This window comes from Phodopus roborovskii, unplaced genomic scaffold (genome assembly GCF_943737965.1).
Source record: "Phodopus roborovskii unplaced genomic scaffold, PHOROB, whole genome shotgun sequence".
In the NCBI taxonomy this organism is placed as follows: Eukaryota; Metazoa; Chordata; class Mammalia; order Rodentia; family Cricetidae; genus Phodopus; species Phodopus roborovskii.
The window spans coordinates 405,185-422,140 of NW_026126955.1; the positions used below are offsets into that span (position 1 = coordinate 405,185).

At 38.6% G+C, this 16,956-nt stretch overlaps 1 protein-coding gene across 1 annotated transcript in view; it reads left to right on the forward strand.

Moving 5' to 3' along the window:
- The window catches only part of LOC127214700 (probable ubiquitin carboxyl-terminal hydrolase FAF-X), a 132,676-nt gene that overhangs the window by 103,379 nt on the left and 12,341 nt on the right, over nt 1–16,956 (forward strand). Inside the window, exons 34-35 of the mRNA XM_051175002.1 lie at nt 13,894–14,641; nt 15,146–15,269. Of these exons, the coding sequence (XP_051030959.1) occupies nt 13,894–14,641; nt 15,146–15,269 (872 nt within the window). The remainder of the gene's footprint in view (nt 1–13,893; nt 14,642–15,145; nt 15,270–16,956) is intronic.

Here is a 16,956-nt window from a genome sequence, read left to right on the forward strand (position 1 = left end):
GAATACAAGACCAGCCTGGTCTACAGAGTAGGTCTAGGACAGGCTCCAAAACCACAGAGACCCTGAATTGGGAGGGAAAAAAAAAACAACAGACTAGGAAACTTTGGAGTTGTCTTTATGTCCTTAAATTAACTTCTTTTCTATCTCATTGATGAATGGATGATTGAGTTGGTTTGCTCCCTAATTGGTATATTACTTATTTTCTGTTGCTGTGGTACAGCACTATAACAGAAGCAATTTATAGAAGAAATAGTTTATTTGGGCTTACGGTACCATAGCAATAAGAGTCCATTACTATCACAGGGAAGTAAGACGTGTGCTAGCTGGAGCAGCAGGATTAAGAGCTCACAGCAGCAAAGAGCAAATCAAAAACAAAAAAGATCAAACCAGAAGTAGCCAAGACTTCTTTACTCTGAAGGCTATCACCTTTAGTGATACACTTTCTGTAGAATGACCATAACCTTTTCCAAATAGCTCTAGCAACTGTGGACATTTCTTATTCAAACCTATTGTTCATTTGATTTGGAGGAAAACTTGTTCCTTGGGTTAGACTAGAACTATATAGCACAGAGGCTGGCTTTGAACTCAGATTCCTTCTTCCAGAGTTTCCAGTATTATTATCTGCCCTGACCTGCAGGGCAGTAAGTGAGGAACTAGGGTCACCTAGGAGAGAATAGGGGACAAGGGATACAAAGAACAGACAGCAAGACAGTACTCTGATCAAGCTGACAAATTTTATTTTCTCAGGGGAGGCGTATATAGAATCATAGGGCAGTTTCATGTAGGCAGGGTAAAGGAAAAGGGATGTTCTGAACTAATCTTTTAACTGGCTGTAAAATCTCAGCCTGTATATCAGAATGCTCTGCTGAACATTATGGTTTTTTTCTTAAGAGGCAGTGATTTTCCTGAGGTTGTGAGGATGGTGATGGCCCCCAACATCACTCCCTCTCTAGTATAATAGGGAGGAGCAAAATTTTATTTTTCTCAAGCATGTTATATAATGGTTAGGGCAGAAATCTAGGTAAGGTGGGGAATCAGAGTGGAGGAGGTGAGTTGTAGTCTGGTCACCGGACCACCTGGTTTTCTTAATAATAGGTCACTAAAGGTGAGTGGGATATCTGTTAAGGGGAAATGCAATTAGATAAACAGGTTGTTAGCAGGGGAAGAGGTCTCAGAAGTTGCTAAATAACTGCATAAGGAGCAGTTACTAAGTAACCTGACAGCATTACTGTAAGCCCTAAATTATTCTTCTCAGGAAGTTTGGGAAGGAAAGAAGGTAGATTGTAACTGAAGGTAGCTATCTTTTAACTCAATGGGCTATTGTAAGAATAGGCTGGCAATCTCTAAGGCTTATGCCACGATCAATCTTGGCACAATTCCTCCTCCCCACAAGTAAGAAGGTGAGCTATTGACATTTATCTAACCACGAGTGGGAGCAGGAATCCTGGTCCACTTAGATGGTTATGTGACATATATCCTGAAGCAAGCTAACCCAGCCTTCACAGGCGAGATTGCTCAGGCCCACAGTGATGCCTTTTTAAGGAGGGAAGGTTTTTTCTGACATTAACCTTCATGCAACCATGCATACTCACATTAAGCCCTGGTGGGTGCCTTTGGTGGCCTCTTATTGTACTCACACAAGGTGCACCTTGGTGAGAGTTGTTTTAGTTTTGTTAATAGCAGAAGAAGACTTCCCTGGGAAGTTAGCCCCCTTGGTTTTGGGTTGTCACCTTCTAACGGCTCACCATGACCACAATCCTTGAGGTCAAGCCTGTGATAGTGTTCTTGGATAGGTTTTGCCATCAGGGTGGGAGTCAATCTGTTGGCAGATAAAGCCAGTTAACCTCTTAATGGCCCAAGGGCCTAAGGCAAGCAGAATCAAGAAGCCAGCAAGGGGTTCTAAAATGGAAGGAAGTAAAGTGGAAAGCCAGGGTAGGCTGAGAGCCAATTTTGTGACCAGTTTGGTTCCTATTCTTGCTGCTTCCTTCTCTTTTTCTAGCCCTTCTCTGACCTAGGCCATACTGTCTCTTGCCACTCCTGTGAGATATGTATAAAAGCAACACTCCTTGAGTGCTGCACAAATTCCTCCATATTGTGAAAACAATAGGTCTAAGCCTCAACTATTTTGGAGGACGACCTCTGAGAAAGACAGAGAAGGGGCAAGGAGAGGGGAGAGAATTATGCTCTCTCAGTCTCAGGTATGGTTTTCCTCTGTTCCATGCATCACACCAAACCAGGCCTCATGTTCTTCTGTAAGAAAACACAAATATGCCCTTAACCGCCCCCCCCCCTCGAACCAATATTAGGACAGTGTCAGGCCCTTCTTTATAGTCTAGTGCATGGATCTTTCCATTTGACCTGAATAAAAGTCTCCTGAGTTCCATTATGCCATAATCTCTCTGCCACAGTTTGCTCATGGGCATTGACATTCAAGAACTTTAAAATGAAGAGTGCATGATTTAATGCATCATGTGGAGACTGGGGACACAACTCCCTTCTCCTTATAATTTTTAAGGAGCTATGAGCATGCTCCACAGTTCCTTGCTCTTGAGGGATATAAGGAATGTGTTCAATTTTTATTTGGGCACAGACTTGCTGAAATGCTTTGCTAGTATATCCAGATTCATTGTTTGTCTTTATAATTTTTGGAACTCCCATGTAAGCAAAACATTTTAAACAGCGACATGCTTTGTGGCTTCTCCAGTTTGGGCAGTGGCCATTAAAAAGCCTGAATATGTATCAAATGCCACATGCACATGTTGTAATCTGCCAAATTCTGCAACACAAGTAACATCCTTTTGCCATAAATGATTAGGATTTACTCCTTTATTTAGTTACAGATAAATATTGTGGACACACATCACATTGTTTGACAATTGCAGAGCAGTATTTCTAGTTAAACCAAACTGTTTTCTTAGACTATTAATACTTTGATGATGAAGGCTGTGTGACTGCTGAATGTATTCTACCTGAGATAAAGTGACCTTTTTTGTTAGAATATTAGCTGACATATTACCATCAGCTAGTGAGCCAGGAAGGTTTGAATGAGCTCTTATATGATCTACAAAGCACAGTGACTCTCTTTATAATAAATGGCACTCTGAGTCTGCTCAAATATTATTTTAATCTGATTATTACTAGTTCCAATGTATGAAAATGTCTCTAAAACTTGAAGAGCTCTGAAAACCTAGTGACTGTCAGTATATAAGTTGAATGAATCACTGGAGCTGAAAAACTATTGCAACAATTTAACTCAGTTATATGAGCTGAAGCTGGATCTGTCTGTATTACATATTCTTTTCCATCAATAATATAAGCTTGTTTTCCATTAGAAAAACAATCAGTAAAAACTAACATTGCATTTTTTACGGGATTACTCCTTACACTTTTAGGGAATACAAAAGGATATATTAACACAAATTGTAATAGTCAAGAGCTGGAAACTGATTATCAATTTTTTACAAAAACTGAACAAAAGCTGATGGACCAAAAATTATAGTTAATAAAATTTTAAAAACTTGGGCTTTAAATCTATCCAAAGAAAGGGAACTTCTAATGGTAAAAGAAAATTAACCCCTTAAATCAGAGTGCCATAGCTGGCCCCTGAGCCCACTCTCAGATAATAAGGGGAGGTAACTCACCACCACCACCTAAGTAAGCATTCCTTTGCCTGCTGATTGCAGGTTGTAAAGGTTTTTAAATAACCAATCAACTTGCTGTTTGGTATAGGGAACATGTATTACACTTGGTTCCCTGCCAAAATATTTCCTAGTCTCCATACAGTATTTTTTTACCATACAAGTGATTGCTTTAAAATAAGGATTAACACTTTGGCTGGGGAAACAGGTAAATCTAACCATAACATTGGTCCCCTTGCCATAAGACAGAAATCCGAGTATATTGTGTGGAAAGCCTCCCATGATTTTGCGTATCTGCTAATGCTGGATTGCATTCTCTAATTGTAGAAGAACTTGTCTACCCTCTTAAGATAGCTGTCTTAAAGATTTCAAATTGCAAGTAGAAGTTTTGTATTTGTTTCTGTTTTTTTAAGGACCTAATCAGTGAATATTTCCCAATAATTTCTGAAAATCATTTATTGATCACGAGCTATTTTTTTTTTTCTAATTTGGAGGCCTGTTTATGGTTTGTTTGTTTGGTTTTTTTTTTTTTTTTTTTTTAGGATTTAACATATGTTCCAAATACTTTTTTTATTATTTATTTTTTTATTTTACATATTGATCCCAGTTCCCTCCCCTTCTGTCCCTCTCTCCCTCCCTCCCACCATCCCTTCCTCTTACACTCTCTGCCCCCTCACAATGCACCCTGATCACCTTCCTCTCCCATCCCCCTAACCCAATTCCATATGTAGGGGAATGCCATCCAGGTGGGGTCATGTAAATCTGTCAAGTCATTTAAAGTAGGGACTAGGGCTTCTCTCCTGTCTCTAGGTTAAGGCAGTTATCCCTGCATGGGGGATGTGTCCGCAAGGTCCTTTTGTGCACCAGGAATACATCCTGGCTCCACTGTCTGAGGTCCCTTCTCAGTCCTTCTGGCTGAGACCCATATTCAGGGGGGCCTGAGTCAGTCCCATGCTGGATTCTTAGCTATCAGTCTGGAGGCCGTTAGCTCCTCCTTGTTCAGGTCAGCTGTCTCTATGTGTTTCTACAACTCGGTCTTGTCCTCTCCATCTGCATCTGGATTCTAGTTCGACTCTGTTTAGTTATGGGTGTTTGCTTCTGTTTTCATCAGCTACTAAAGATGAGGGCTCCATGATGGTGGTTAAGTTAGTTGTTGATCTCACTATCAGAGAAGGGCATTTATGGTAGCCTTTCTACAATGCTCAAATTGTTAGTTGGCAGCAGTCTTTAAGTTCAGTTGTTTCTTCAAACCAATAACGGCTTCCTGTTTTATGTTCATTCTCTCTCTCTCTTTCTCTCTCTCTCTCTCTCTCTCTCTCACTTTCACTCTCTCTTCTGTCTTCTATTCCTACCCTGACTCCAATCTTCCTAGTCACATATGCTTTTCTCTCCTCCCCTTCTCTTTCTCCTATTTCTCTCTCCATTCGCTGCCGCCCCCACTTCCCCTGAGCTCTGGGGGACTTGTCCCTTCTCCCTTCTGTGAGGGACTTTATATGAATCTCTTAGAATATACCTTGTACCCTAGATCCTCTGGTGGTGTGAATTATATAGGCTGGTGATCCTTTGCTCTACATCTAAAATCCATATACGAGCGAATACATACCATATTCCTCTTTTTGTGACTGGGTTACCTCATTCAGGATGGTTTCTTCAAGTGCCATCCACTTGCCTGTGAATTTCAAGATACCATTATTTTTTTCTGCAGAGTAGTATTCCATTGTGTAGATGTGCCACATCTTCTTTATCCATTCTTGAGTTAAGGGCCATCTAGGTTGCTTCCAGGTTCTTGCTATTACAAATAGTACAGCTATGAACATAGTTGAGCACATGTCTTTGTTGCATGGATGTGGATCATTTGGGTATATGCCTAAGAGGGGGATTGCCGGGTCCTGTGGTAAACTATTTCCCATTTTCCTGAGGAACCGCATATTGATCTCCAAAATGGAGTTTGCACTCCCACGAGCAGTAAATGAGTGTTCCCCTTTCTCCACATCCTCTCCAGCATAAGTTGTCATTGGTGTTTCTAATTTTAGCCATTCTGGCAGGAGTAAGATGGTATCTCAAAGTTGTTTTGATTTGTTTTTCCCTGATAGCTAAGGATGTTGAGCACTTTCTTAAGTGTCTTTCCTCCTTTTTGATTTCCTCTATTGAGAATTCTTTCTTCAGTTCTGTACCCCATTTTTAATAGGGTTATTTGGTGTTTTGTTGACTAGTTTCTTGAGTTCTTTGTATATTTTGGAGATCAGCCATTTATCATATGTAGGATTGGTGAAAATCTTTTCCCAGTCTGTGGGCTGCCGTTTGGTCTTGTCCACTGTGTCCTTTGCCTTACAGAAGCTTCTAAGTTTGAGGAGGTCCTATTTATTAATTGTTGATCTCAGTGTCTGTGCTACTGGAGTTATGTTCAGGAAGCAGTCTCCTATACAAATTTGTTCAAGGGTACCTTCTACTTTCTTTTCTAAGAGGTTCATTGTGGCTACATTAATGTTGAGATCTTTGATCCATTTGGACTTGAGTTTTGTGCATGGCGACAGACATGGGTCTATCTGCAATCTTCTATACACCCTCATCCAATTGTACCAGCACCATTTGTTGAAGATGCTGCCCTCACCCCATTGTATTCTTTTAGCTGTTTTGTTGAAAATCAGGTGTTCATAGGTGGGTAAGTTAGTGGTTGATCTCACTATCCGGGAAGGGCATTTATGATAGCCTTTCTACCATTGCTCAAATTGTTAGTTGGGTTCAGTCTTGTAGGTCTCTGGACATTTCTCTAGAGTCGGTTTTCTCTTCATACCTATAATGGCTCACTCTTATTCTCTCTGTCTGTCTCTCTCTTTCTGTCTCTCTCACTGTCTTTCTCTCTTCCTCTTTTCTCTCATGTATTCTTCCCCTGGCTCAATCTTCCTAGTCCTGCCTGCTCCTACCTTCCTATTCTCTTTCTCCTAGCTTGCTCTCCACTCACTGTATCCCCAACTCCCAATATGCTCAGGAGATCTTGTCCCATTCCCCTTATGTGAGGAACCTTATATGATTCTCTTAGGTTCATTCTTGTAACCTAGTTTCTCTGACCCAGTGAAATATAGGCTGGTGATCCTTTCTTCTATATCTAAAATCCATATATGAGTGAGTACATACCAGGTTCCTCTTTTTGTGACCGGGTAACCTCATTCAGGATGGTTTCTTAAAGATTCCATTTTTTTTTTTTTTTTTTTTTTTTTTTCTACAGAGTAGTATTCCATTGTGTTGATACACCACATCTTCTTTACCCATTTTTGAGTTGAGAGGCATCTAGGTTGCTTCCAGGTTCTTGCTATTACAAATAGTGCAGCTATGAACATAGTTGAAAAGATGTCTTTGTTGCACGGATATGGATCATTTAGGTATATGCCTAAAAGGGGGATTGCCAGGTCCTGTGGTAAACTAATTCCTATTTTCCAAAGGAATCACCATATTGATCTCCAAAATGGTTGTATGAGTTTGCACTCCCACCAACAGTGGAGGAGTATTCCCATTTCTCCACATCCTCTCCAGCATGAGTTGTCATTGGTGTTTCTAATTTAGCTAAGAATGTTGAGCACTTTCTTAAGTGTCTTTCCTCCTTTTTGATTTCCTCTATTGAGAATTCTCTTTTCAGTCTGTACACCATTTTTTAATAGGGTTATTTGGTGTTTTGTTGACTAGTTTCTTGAGTTCTTTGTATGTTTTGGAGATCATCCATCTGTCAGATGTAGGATTGGTGAAAATCTTTTCCCAGTCTGTGGGCTGCTGTTTGGTCTTTTCCACTGTGTCTTTTGCCTTACAGAAGCTTCTAAGTTTGAGGAGGTGCCATTTATTAATTGTTGATCTCAGTGTCTGTGCCCCTGGAGTTAGGTTCAGGAAGCAGTCTCCTATACCAATTTGTTCAAGGGTACCTCCTACTTTCTCTTTTAAGAGATTCAGTGTGGTTTATTTGATGTTGAGGTCTTAGATCCATTTGGACTTGAGTTATGTGCATGGCTATAGACATGGGTCTATCTGCAGTCTTCTACACACCATTATCCAGTTGTGCCAGCACCATTTGTTGAAGATGCTTTCCTCTTCCCACTGTATATTTTAATTGTTTTTTCATAAATCAGGTATTTGTAGGTGTGCAGATTATTTTAGGATTTTCAATTCGATTCTATTGGTCTACTTGTCTATTTTTGTGCTAATACCAGGCTGTTTTCAGAACTATAGCTCTGTAGTAGAGCTTAAAGTCAGGGATGTGATGACTCCTGAAGTTCTTTTATTGTACAGGGTTGTTTTGGCTATCCTTGGCCTTTTGTTTTTCCATATAAAGTTGTTTATTATCCTTTCAAGGTCAGTTAAGTATTGTGCTTAGATTTTAATGGGGATTGCTTTGAATCTATAGATTGCTTTTGGCAAGATTACCATTTTTACTATGTTTATCGCATCTAATCAAGAGCATGGAAGATTTTTACATTTTCTGGTATCTTTAATGCCTTATTAATATAAGTTCTTATTATATAGGTCTTTCACTTGTTTGGTAAGTGTTACCCCAAGATACTTTATGTTGCTTGTGGCTATTGTAAAGGGTAATGTTTCTCTGATTTCTTTCTCAGCCCCTTTGCCATCTGTATATAGTGTGACTATTGATTTTTTGTTTGTTTTTTGAGTTATTTTGTATCCTGCTAGTTTGCTGAGGGTGTTTATCAGCTGTAAGAATTCCCTGGTAGTGTTTTTTTTTTTTTTTTTTTTTTTTTTTTGGTTCACTTATGTAAACTATCATATCATTTGCAAATAGAGAAAGTTTGATTTCTTCCTTTCCAATTTGGATCGCCTTAATCTCCTTTTGTTGTCTTATAGCTTTAGCTAGAACTTCAATACAGTATTGAAGACATAATGGAGAGATTGGACAGCCTTGTCTTGTTCCTCCTGATTTTAAAGTAATTGCTTTAAGCTTCTCTCCATTCAGTTTGATGTTGACTGTTGGTTTACTGTATATTGCTCTTATTATGTTTAGGTATGTTCCTGTTATCCCTGATCTCTCCAAGACCTTTATCATGAAAAGTGTTGAATTTTGTCAAAGGCTTTCTTAGCATCTAATGAGATGATCATGTGGTTTTTATTTCAGTTTGTTTATATGGTGGATCACATCAATAAATTTTCATATGTTGAACCATTTCTGAAACTTAAGTTGAAGCCTACTTGGCTCTAATGTGTTCTTGAATTCTGTTTGCCAGTATTTAATGAGTATTTTTGCATCAATGTTCATGATGGATATTGGTCTGTAATTTGTTTCTTAGTTGTGTCTTTGTCTTGCTTGGGTACCAAGCCTTGTAAAAAGACTTTGGTAATGAACCTTTGCCTTCTATTGTATGGAACTATTTGAGGAATATTGGTATTAGCTTTTCCTTGAATAACTGGTAGATTTCTGCACTGAAGCCATCTGACCCTGGGCTTTTTTTGTTTAGGAGGCTTTTGATGAGTCCTTCTATTTCATTAGAGGTTATAGATCTATGTTTATCTGATCTTGATTTAATCTTGGTAAGTGATAATTATCCAGAAATTTGTTTATTTCCTTTGAATTTTCAAATTTTGTGGAGTACAGGTTTTCAATGTAACCTGAAAATTGTCTGGATTTTCTCAGTGTCCATTGTTATGTCCCCCTTTTCATTTATGATTTTGTTAATTTGCATGTTCTCTCTCTCTGCATTTTGGTTAGTTTGGATAAAGGTTTGTCTATCTTGTTGATTTTCTTTAAAAACTCTTTGTTTTATTGATTTTTTTTTTGTGTTTTTGTATTGTTTTTCTGGTTTCTACTTTATTGATTTTAGCCCTTGAATTGGTTATTTCCTGGCATCTACTCCTCTAGGGTGAGTTTGCTTCTTTTTCTTTTAAGTCTTTCAGTTGTGCTGTTAATTCTCTAATGTGACTATCCTCCATTTTATTCACATGGGCACTTACAGCAATGAACTTCCCTCTTAGCACTGCTTTCAAGTGTCCCATCAGATGGGGTATGTTGTGTCCTCATTCTCATTGAATTTTAGGAAGTACTTAATTTCTTTATTTCTTCTTTGACCCAGGTATGGTGCAATTGTGCTTTGATCAGTTTCCATGAGTGCGTAGGTTTTATGCAACAACAACATTGTTGTTGAATTCTAACTTTAAAGCATGATCTGATAATATACAGAGGAATATTCCAATTTTTGTATCTGTTGAGGTTTGTTATGTCGCCTAGTATTTGGTTGATTTTAGAAAAGGTTCCATGTGGAGCAGAGAGGAAAGTATAGTCTTTTGTGTTTGAATGGAATGTTCTATAGCTGTCTGAAACCCAATTGACACATAACATACTAGTTCTTTTGTTTCTTTGTTAAGTTTCTGACTGGTACTCCTGTCTATGAGTATGTAAGGTTTTATGTGACCTTTTAGTTTTAGTAGCATTTCTTTTACGGATGTGGATGTCTTTGTATGTGGGACATAAATGTTCAGAATGAGACTTTGTGCTGATGGATTTCTCCTGCAATGAATACGAAATGACCTTCTTTATCTCTTTTGATTGATTTTGGTTTGAAGTCTAAGTTGTTAAATATTAGGATAGCCCCACCTGCTCATTTTTTGCGTCCATGATTGGAAGATCTTTTCCCATACCTTTACCCTGAGGTAATGTCTGTCTTTGAATGCAGCAGAAGGATGGATTCTGTTTTTGTATCCATTGTGTTATCCTGTGTCTTTTTATGGATGAGTTAAGACCATTAATATTGTGGGAAAGTAAGGAGTATTGATTGTTAATGCTTGTTTATTTTAGATTTGTTGTTGGCAGTGGTATTGTAAATATATTTGCCCTGCTTTAATCTAGGATTCTGGTGAATTAGCATTATCTGTTGCCTATGTCTTTGTGAGCTTAGTTAACTTCCTTAGGTTGGAGTTGTTTTGTTTTTTCAGAACTTTCTGCAGGGCTGGATTTGTGGATATGTTTTGTGAAAATCTGGCTTTGTCATTAAATAATCTTGTTTTCTCTATAATGATTGGAAGTTTTGCTGGGTATAATAGTCTGGGCTGGCATCCGTGGTCTCTTAGTACATATAGAATATCTATCCAGGAACCTCTGGCCTTGAGAGTTTCCATGGAGAAGTCAGGTGTAATTTTGATAGGTTTGCCTTTACATGTTACCTGGCCATCTTCCTTCGCTGCTCTTAATATTCTTTCTTTATTCTGTATGCTATGTGTTTTGATTTTGTGTCGAGAGGTCTTTTTTCTTTGGTCCAGTCTATTTGGTGTTCAGTATGCTTATTTTACTTTCACGGGCATGTACTTCTTCAGATTGGGAACCTTCAATGATTTTGTTGAAATTGTTTTTGGCACCTTTGAGCTGGGCTCTTCGCCTTCTTCTATGCCCATTATTCTTAGGTTTGGCCTTTTCATGGTGTCCCACATTTCCTGGATGTTTTGTGTTAAGGATTTGTAAGATTTATGATTTTCCTTGGTTGAAGAATCTATTTCCTCTAGTTTATCTTCAGCACTTGAAATTCTCTTGAGATTCTCTCTTCCATCTCTTGTATTCTGTTTGTTATGGTTGCATCTGTAGTTCCTGATCATTTGTCCAGTTTTTCTATTTCTAGCACTCCTTCAGTTTGTGTTTTCTTTATTGTCTCTATTTCTGGTTTCAAGTCTTGAACTGTTTGAGTTGTTTCCTTCAACTGTTTGTTTTTTTCTTGACTCTCATCATGTTCTTTAAGAGATTTGTTCATTTCTTGCATGTTTTGCGTGGTGTTTTTCTCTATTTAATCCTGGTTTTTGTGTGTTTTTTCTTCCATTTCTTTAAGGGATTTTCTCATCTTGTCTTTGAAGGCCTCTATCATTTTTATGAAGGTATTTTTTAAGTCATTCCCTTCTGCTTCATCTGCTTTGGGGTGTTCAGTTCTAGTTGGTGTATAGTCCCTAGATTCTGGTGGTGTCATGCTTGTCTTTCTATTGTTAGGTGTTTTCTTGTATTGCCATCTTCTCGTTGCTTCTTCTAGTGGGTGCAGGTGGGGTCTCTTTCTCTCTTTATGCTACTCCCCTTTGAGCTTAGGTGGACTAGGAGGTCAATGTCTGTAGCTCTGGGTGGTCCAAGCTCTCTAGGAGCTATCTCCTCAGGCAGGGGCAGGTGATGAGGGTCAGAGATCAGGCAGGCAGTGACTCAGAGTGGTCCTAGAGGATAGAAGGGTCTCTGGTGGGGGTCAGAGGTCAGGCCAGGAATTCTTCTTGAGGGGCGGCCCCTCAGGCAGGATGGCTCAGGTGGCATTTTCAGAGCAGAGGCAGTAGCAGTGTTAGGGGAGTTATGATAATGGTCCTACTCATTTAGCCTCCTCCTCCTCAAGGTCATGTTGTCTGGGCATATCTCTCTCACTTCCTTTCAGCCACTAAGGGGGCTAGGAGGAGGAATTCTTAAGGGATTGTTCTCCCTCAGACCAAAATTTTAAGAGGTCTGGCTATTGGGAGCTTGTCTTAAGGATAACCTGAATCAGGTCCCAATAACTGAAGGCACTAACAAGGTCCTTTTTCTTAACTATAATTCCTCGTATCTTGAAGGCTTCCTTGACCCTGGAAAGAAACAGACATTTCTGAGAAATTGCTTGTCCCATCACTTATCTTTCCTTAATATCTGAGCCGATGCTCACCACTGCTGATAATTATTCTTTGTTGGCCGATCACCAGAAAAAAAGCGACGTAGTATTCCCCCCACCCAGGGGAAACTTTGGAAGTTACCTTCACTTCGGGAGCTGCATTCTCTCCTAGCTGTTCTCTAACAGGTTAAGATTGGGCACCAATTTTGCCCTGACCCACGGGGCAGTGAGGGAACTGTTGGACACCTAGAAGAGAACGGGGGCCAAGGGATACAAAGAACAGACAGCAAGACAGTATTCTGATCAAGCTGACAAATTTTATTTTCTCAGGGGAGGCTTATATAGAACCATAGGCAGGGCAGTTGCAGTAGGCAGGGTAAAGAGGTGAGTAGAAGGAATGTCTTGAACTAATCTTTAACTGGCTGTAAAACTGTAGCAGGAGAGATAGCCCTGAGGTTTAGCTATAATTTAACTGGCTGTGAAACTGCAGCAGGAGGAATATCCTGAGCTATTCTTTAACTGGCTGTAAATGTGCCTTTAATGATAGCAGGAAAGAAATCAGCATTCCAGTTTACTTAGAAATTTGTCAGCAAAACATTATGACCACATCACCCCCTTTCTTTAATCACAGCATTTGAGAGGCTCAGACAGGTAGATCTCTGTGTGTCTACCAGTTAAGCCTGGTTTATATAGTTCATTGGGGCAGCCACAGCTACAGAGTCTCAAAAAACCAAACAAAAACAAAAAATAAGGTGACTTATTGGGGAAAGTGGTTATTACACAATGTGAATACTAGAGTTTAAGAAATCTAGACCTTACATAAATAAAAACCAGTGGGCATGACAGCCTGCTTCTAATCCTTTTGTGGAGGAGAATTTTGGAGCAAGACTTAGGCTAAATAGACTGGCAAGTTCTTAGTTCAGTATTGATAAATATGAAAGGTAGAAAGTGAGAAGGCCTCCCATCTCCACCTTAGCATTTGGTGTTTATGCACAGACACCTACACATACACACATATACACACAATAATACATATACAGTAAATAGTTGATTGTGTTACATACATTAATCCCAGAACTAGGGAGAATAAAGTAGGAGGTTCACTTCAAGACTAGACTTGGCTAAATCAGTGAGTTCCAGACCAGCTTAGACTACATAATGAGATATGACACTAATAATAATAGTTTAGAAACATTTGCTCCACATTACTCTTCAGATTGAGTTTACTGAATTCATTTGATTGTACCACATTTTCATAGCCACCTTTTGTTGCCAGATATGATTATTATTCAAATTATAGAATAAAAAATTAGACTGTCTTTAAATATACTATGCAGGAAATGATACACCTATTTCCTGGTCTACTTAACTCTAAGCTGTCTAGATTGTACTTGGTTGGACTTGATAGTATCTCATGTAGGAAAGATGACCTCAAACTCCTGATTTACCTTTAAGGTGTGATTGGATAACAGGTGTAAAATGGAACATCAGTTTTGAAGTTTGTATGAATAGACCTTACATATTTGAAGGTTTTGTAAATATTGTTTAAATCTCATTTATTATAATTTTTTATAAATAACCTAGATTATATTCCTTGTCATTTGTAAGTAAATTTAAATAATTGATTTTTTTATGTTTCATATAATGGGTTATATTATCTATTTTAGGTTGATACAGTAAAGCGCTTGCTGATTAAAAAACTACCCACTGTTCTTGCTATTCAACTGAAACGATTTGACTACGACTGGGAAAGAGAATGTGCAATCAAATTCAACGATTACTTTGAATTTCCAAGAGAGCTGGATATGGAACCTTATACAGTAGCAGGTGTCACAAAGTTGGAAGGTGACAATATAAATCCACAGACTCGTCTGATTATACAGAATGAGCAGAGTGAAACTGTAACAGTAGAAAGCACAAGATATAGACTTGTTGGTATCCTTGTGCACAGTGGTCAAGCAAATGGTGGACATTATTACTCTTTTATCATTCAAAGGAATGGTAAAGACAATGAGAGAGGTCGATGGTTCAAATTTGATGATGGAGATGTAACAGAATGTAAGATGGACGATGATGAAGAAATGAAAAATCAGTGCTTTGGTGGAGAGTACATGGGAGAAGTATTTGATCATATGATGAAACGCATGTCATACAGGCGTCAGAAAAGGTGGTGGAATGCTTATATTCTTTTTTATGAACGCATGGATGTAACTGATGAAGATAATGAATTGATAACATATATATCAGAGCTGACAATCACAAGACCCCATCAGATTATGTCACCAGCCATTGAGAGAAGTGTTTGGAAACAGAATGTACAGTTCCTGCATAACCAAATGCAGTATAGCTTAGAATATTTTCAGTTTATTAAAAAACTGCTTACGTGTAATGCTGTATACTTAAACCCTGCTCCAGGTTAGTTTCTTGAAATATATTATTAAATTTCTTATTAAAACAGTACTTATTGATTGTGCCTAAATTCTTCTCCTTTTCTACTATTTCCCCTTAATTATATTACTTGTGCTTAAATTCTTCTTTTCTGCTATTTCCTTGAAACATTTGATGAGAGATTTTGTGGGGATTTTGTTGCTTTTTGTTTGTTGTTTTGGTTTTTGTTTTTGTTTTTTTGAAACAGGGTCTTTGTAGATGCACACACATTTATACATTACTTACCTTAATCCATTTGAATATCATTGTTTTCAGTCAGATCTATTTTAAAGTAAAAGTTAAAAAAAATACATACCATTGAGTGTTGCCTCTTAATATTGGGGAAAGTAAGAGCTTTTATTTATAATGATTTTAGTTCAAACATTAGTTTTAAAGTCTGCTAATTGTGTTAGGGTAATTACTAAGCATCAGTTATGTTTCTACATACAGCTTGAAAAGTTACAGATTGTGTGTTTGCTTTTTAACTTATAGGACAAGATTATTTGCTACCTGAAGCCGAAGATATCACAATGATTAGCACTCAACTTGCAGCTAGATTCCTCTTTACAACAGGATTTCACACTAAGAAAATAGTTCGTGGCCCTGCTAATGACTGGTATAACTGAAATTCATTTTTATTCATTTTGGTTTTTGATTACATTATCCTTGTAATGTATCTCAGGCTGTCCTGGAATTCACTATGCAGAATAGGCTGACTTTGACACACAGAGGTCCATCTTCCCTTGCTCCCTAAGTGCTAGAATTAACATCCACCAGCCATACTGTGGTTGTGATTTTGGTTTAGTTATTCTTGTTCTTGTTAAGGAGTTTTGTTTTGTTTTGTTTTTGTTACTTTTGGTTTGTTTGTTTTGTGTTTGGGATGTTGAGACAGATTTTGTTTAGCCTTGGCTATCCTGGAACTTGAACTCAGAGTTATGCCTGCCTTCTGAGTGCTTCCATTAAAGACTTGTACAACCCATTGCCTTTGTTGGTTTTGGTATTTTCGATATATGGTTCTCTGTGTAGTCCTGGCTGCCCTGAAGTTCTCTATAAAGGGAGCCATCTGGTATTTGTGTGTTCGTGTGTGTGCAGAGGCAAATCCCAGGGTTTGAGGGCAACCTGATGTACAGAATGAATTACAAGATATAGAAACTTAAAAATTAGCTCTTATTTTTAATTATATGTGTCTGATTGTGTGCTACAAGTACAGGAGGGCGCCAGAAAAGAGCAAGAAAGGTGATTTGGAGCTGCTAGACGTGAGTGCTGAGAACTGCAATAGCTGTACAAAAGTTTGTTGTTTTTCTACCTATACTTAGTCTTTTTCATGATTAAAACAATAAAGCTGTATCACTTAGTAGATATTATTTTAAATCATGACGAACATTAAGATTACAGAGCAGGGGCTAGAGAGTTGGCTCAGAGGTTAAGAGCACTGGTTACTCTGCTTCTGAGTTCAATTTCTATCAACCAGATGATGGCTCACAACCATCTATAATGAGATCTGGTGCCCTTCTCTGGTATATAAGCATTCGTGCAGACAGAACACTGTATTTATTATAAATAAATCTTTTTTTCTTTTCTTTTAATATTAATTTATTTTTTTATTTTTATATTACATATTGATCCTAGTTCCCTCTCCCTCCATCTTTCCCTCTCTCCCACCCTCTCATGCCCCCCAACCATCCTCTCCTCCCACTCTCCCCCACTCCACATGTAGGGCATGATGCCTTCCAGGAGAGGTCATCTAAATCTGTCAAAGTCATTTGGAGTAGGGACTAGGCCTTCTCTCCTGCCTCTAGATTAAGGGAGTATCCCTCCATGGGGAAAGTGCTCCCAAAGTCCTTTTGTGCACCAGGTTCCACTGTCTGAGGTCCCTTAGACTGCTCAGACATTCTACTGAGACCCATGTTCAGGGGGCCTGAGTCAGTCCCATGCTGGATTCCCAGCTATCAGTCTGGGAGCCCATTAGCTCCTCCTTGTTCAGGTCAGCTGTCTGTATGTGTTTCTGTAGCCTGGTCTTGTCCTCCTTCTCTGTATCTGGATTCCAATTGAGCTCAGTGTTTAACTGTGGGTGTCTGCTTCTGTGTCCATCAGCTACTAGATGAGGGCTCTATGGTGGTGGATAAGTTAGTCATCAATCTCATTATCAGGGAAGGGCATTTATGGTAGCCTTTCCACTGTTGTTCAAATTGTTGGTTGGAGTCAGTCTTGTAGGTCTCTGGACATTTCTCTAGAGTCAGTTTTATCTTCAAACCTATAATGGCTCCCTCTTTTATACATGCTCTTCCCTCCCTCATTTCCTC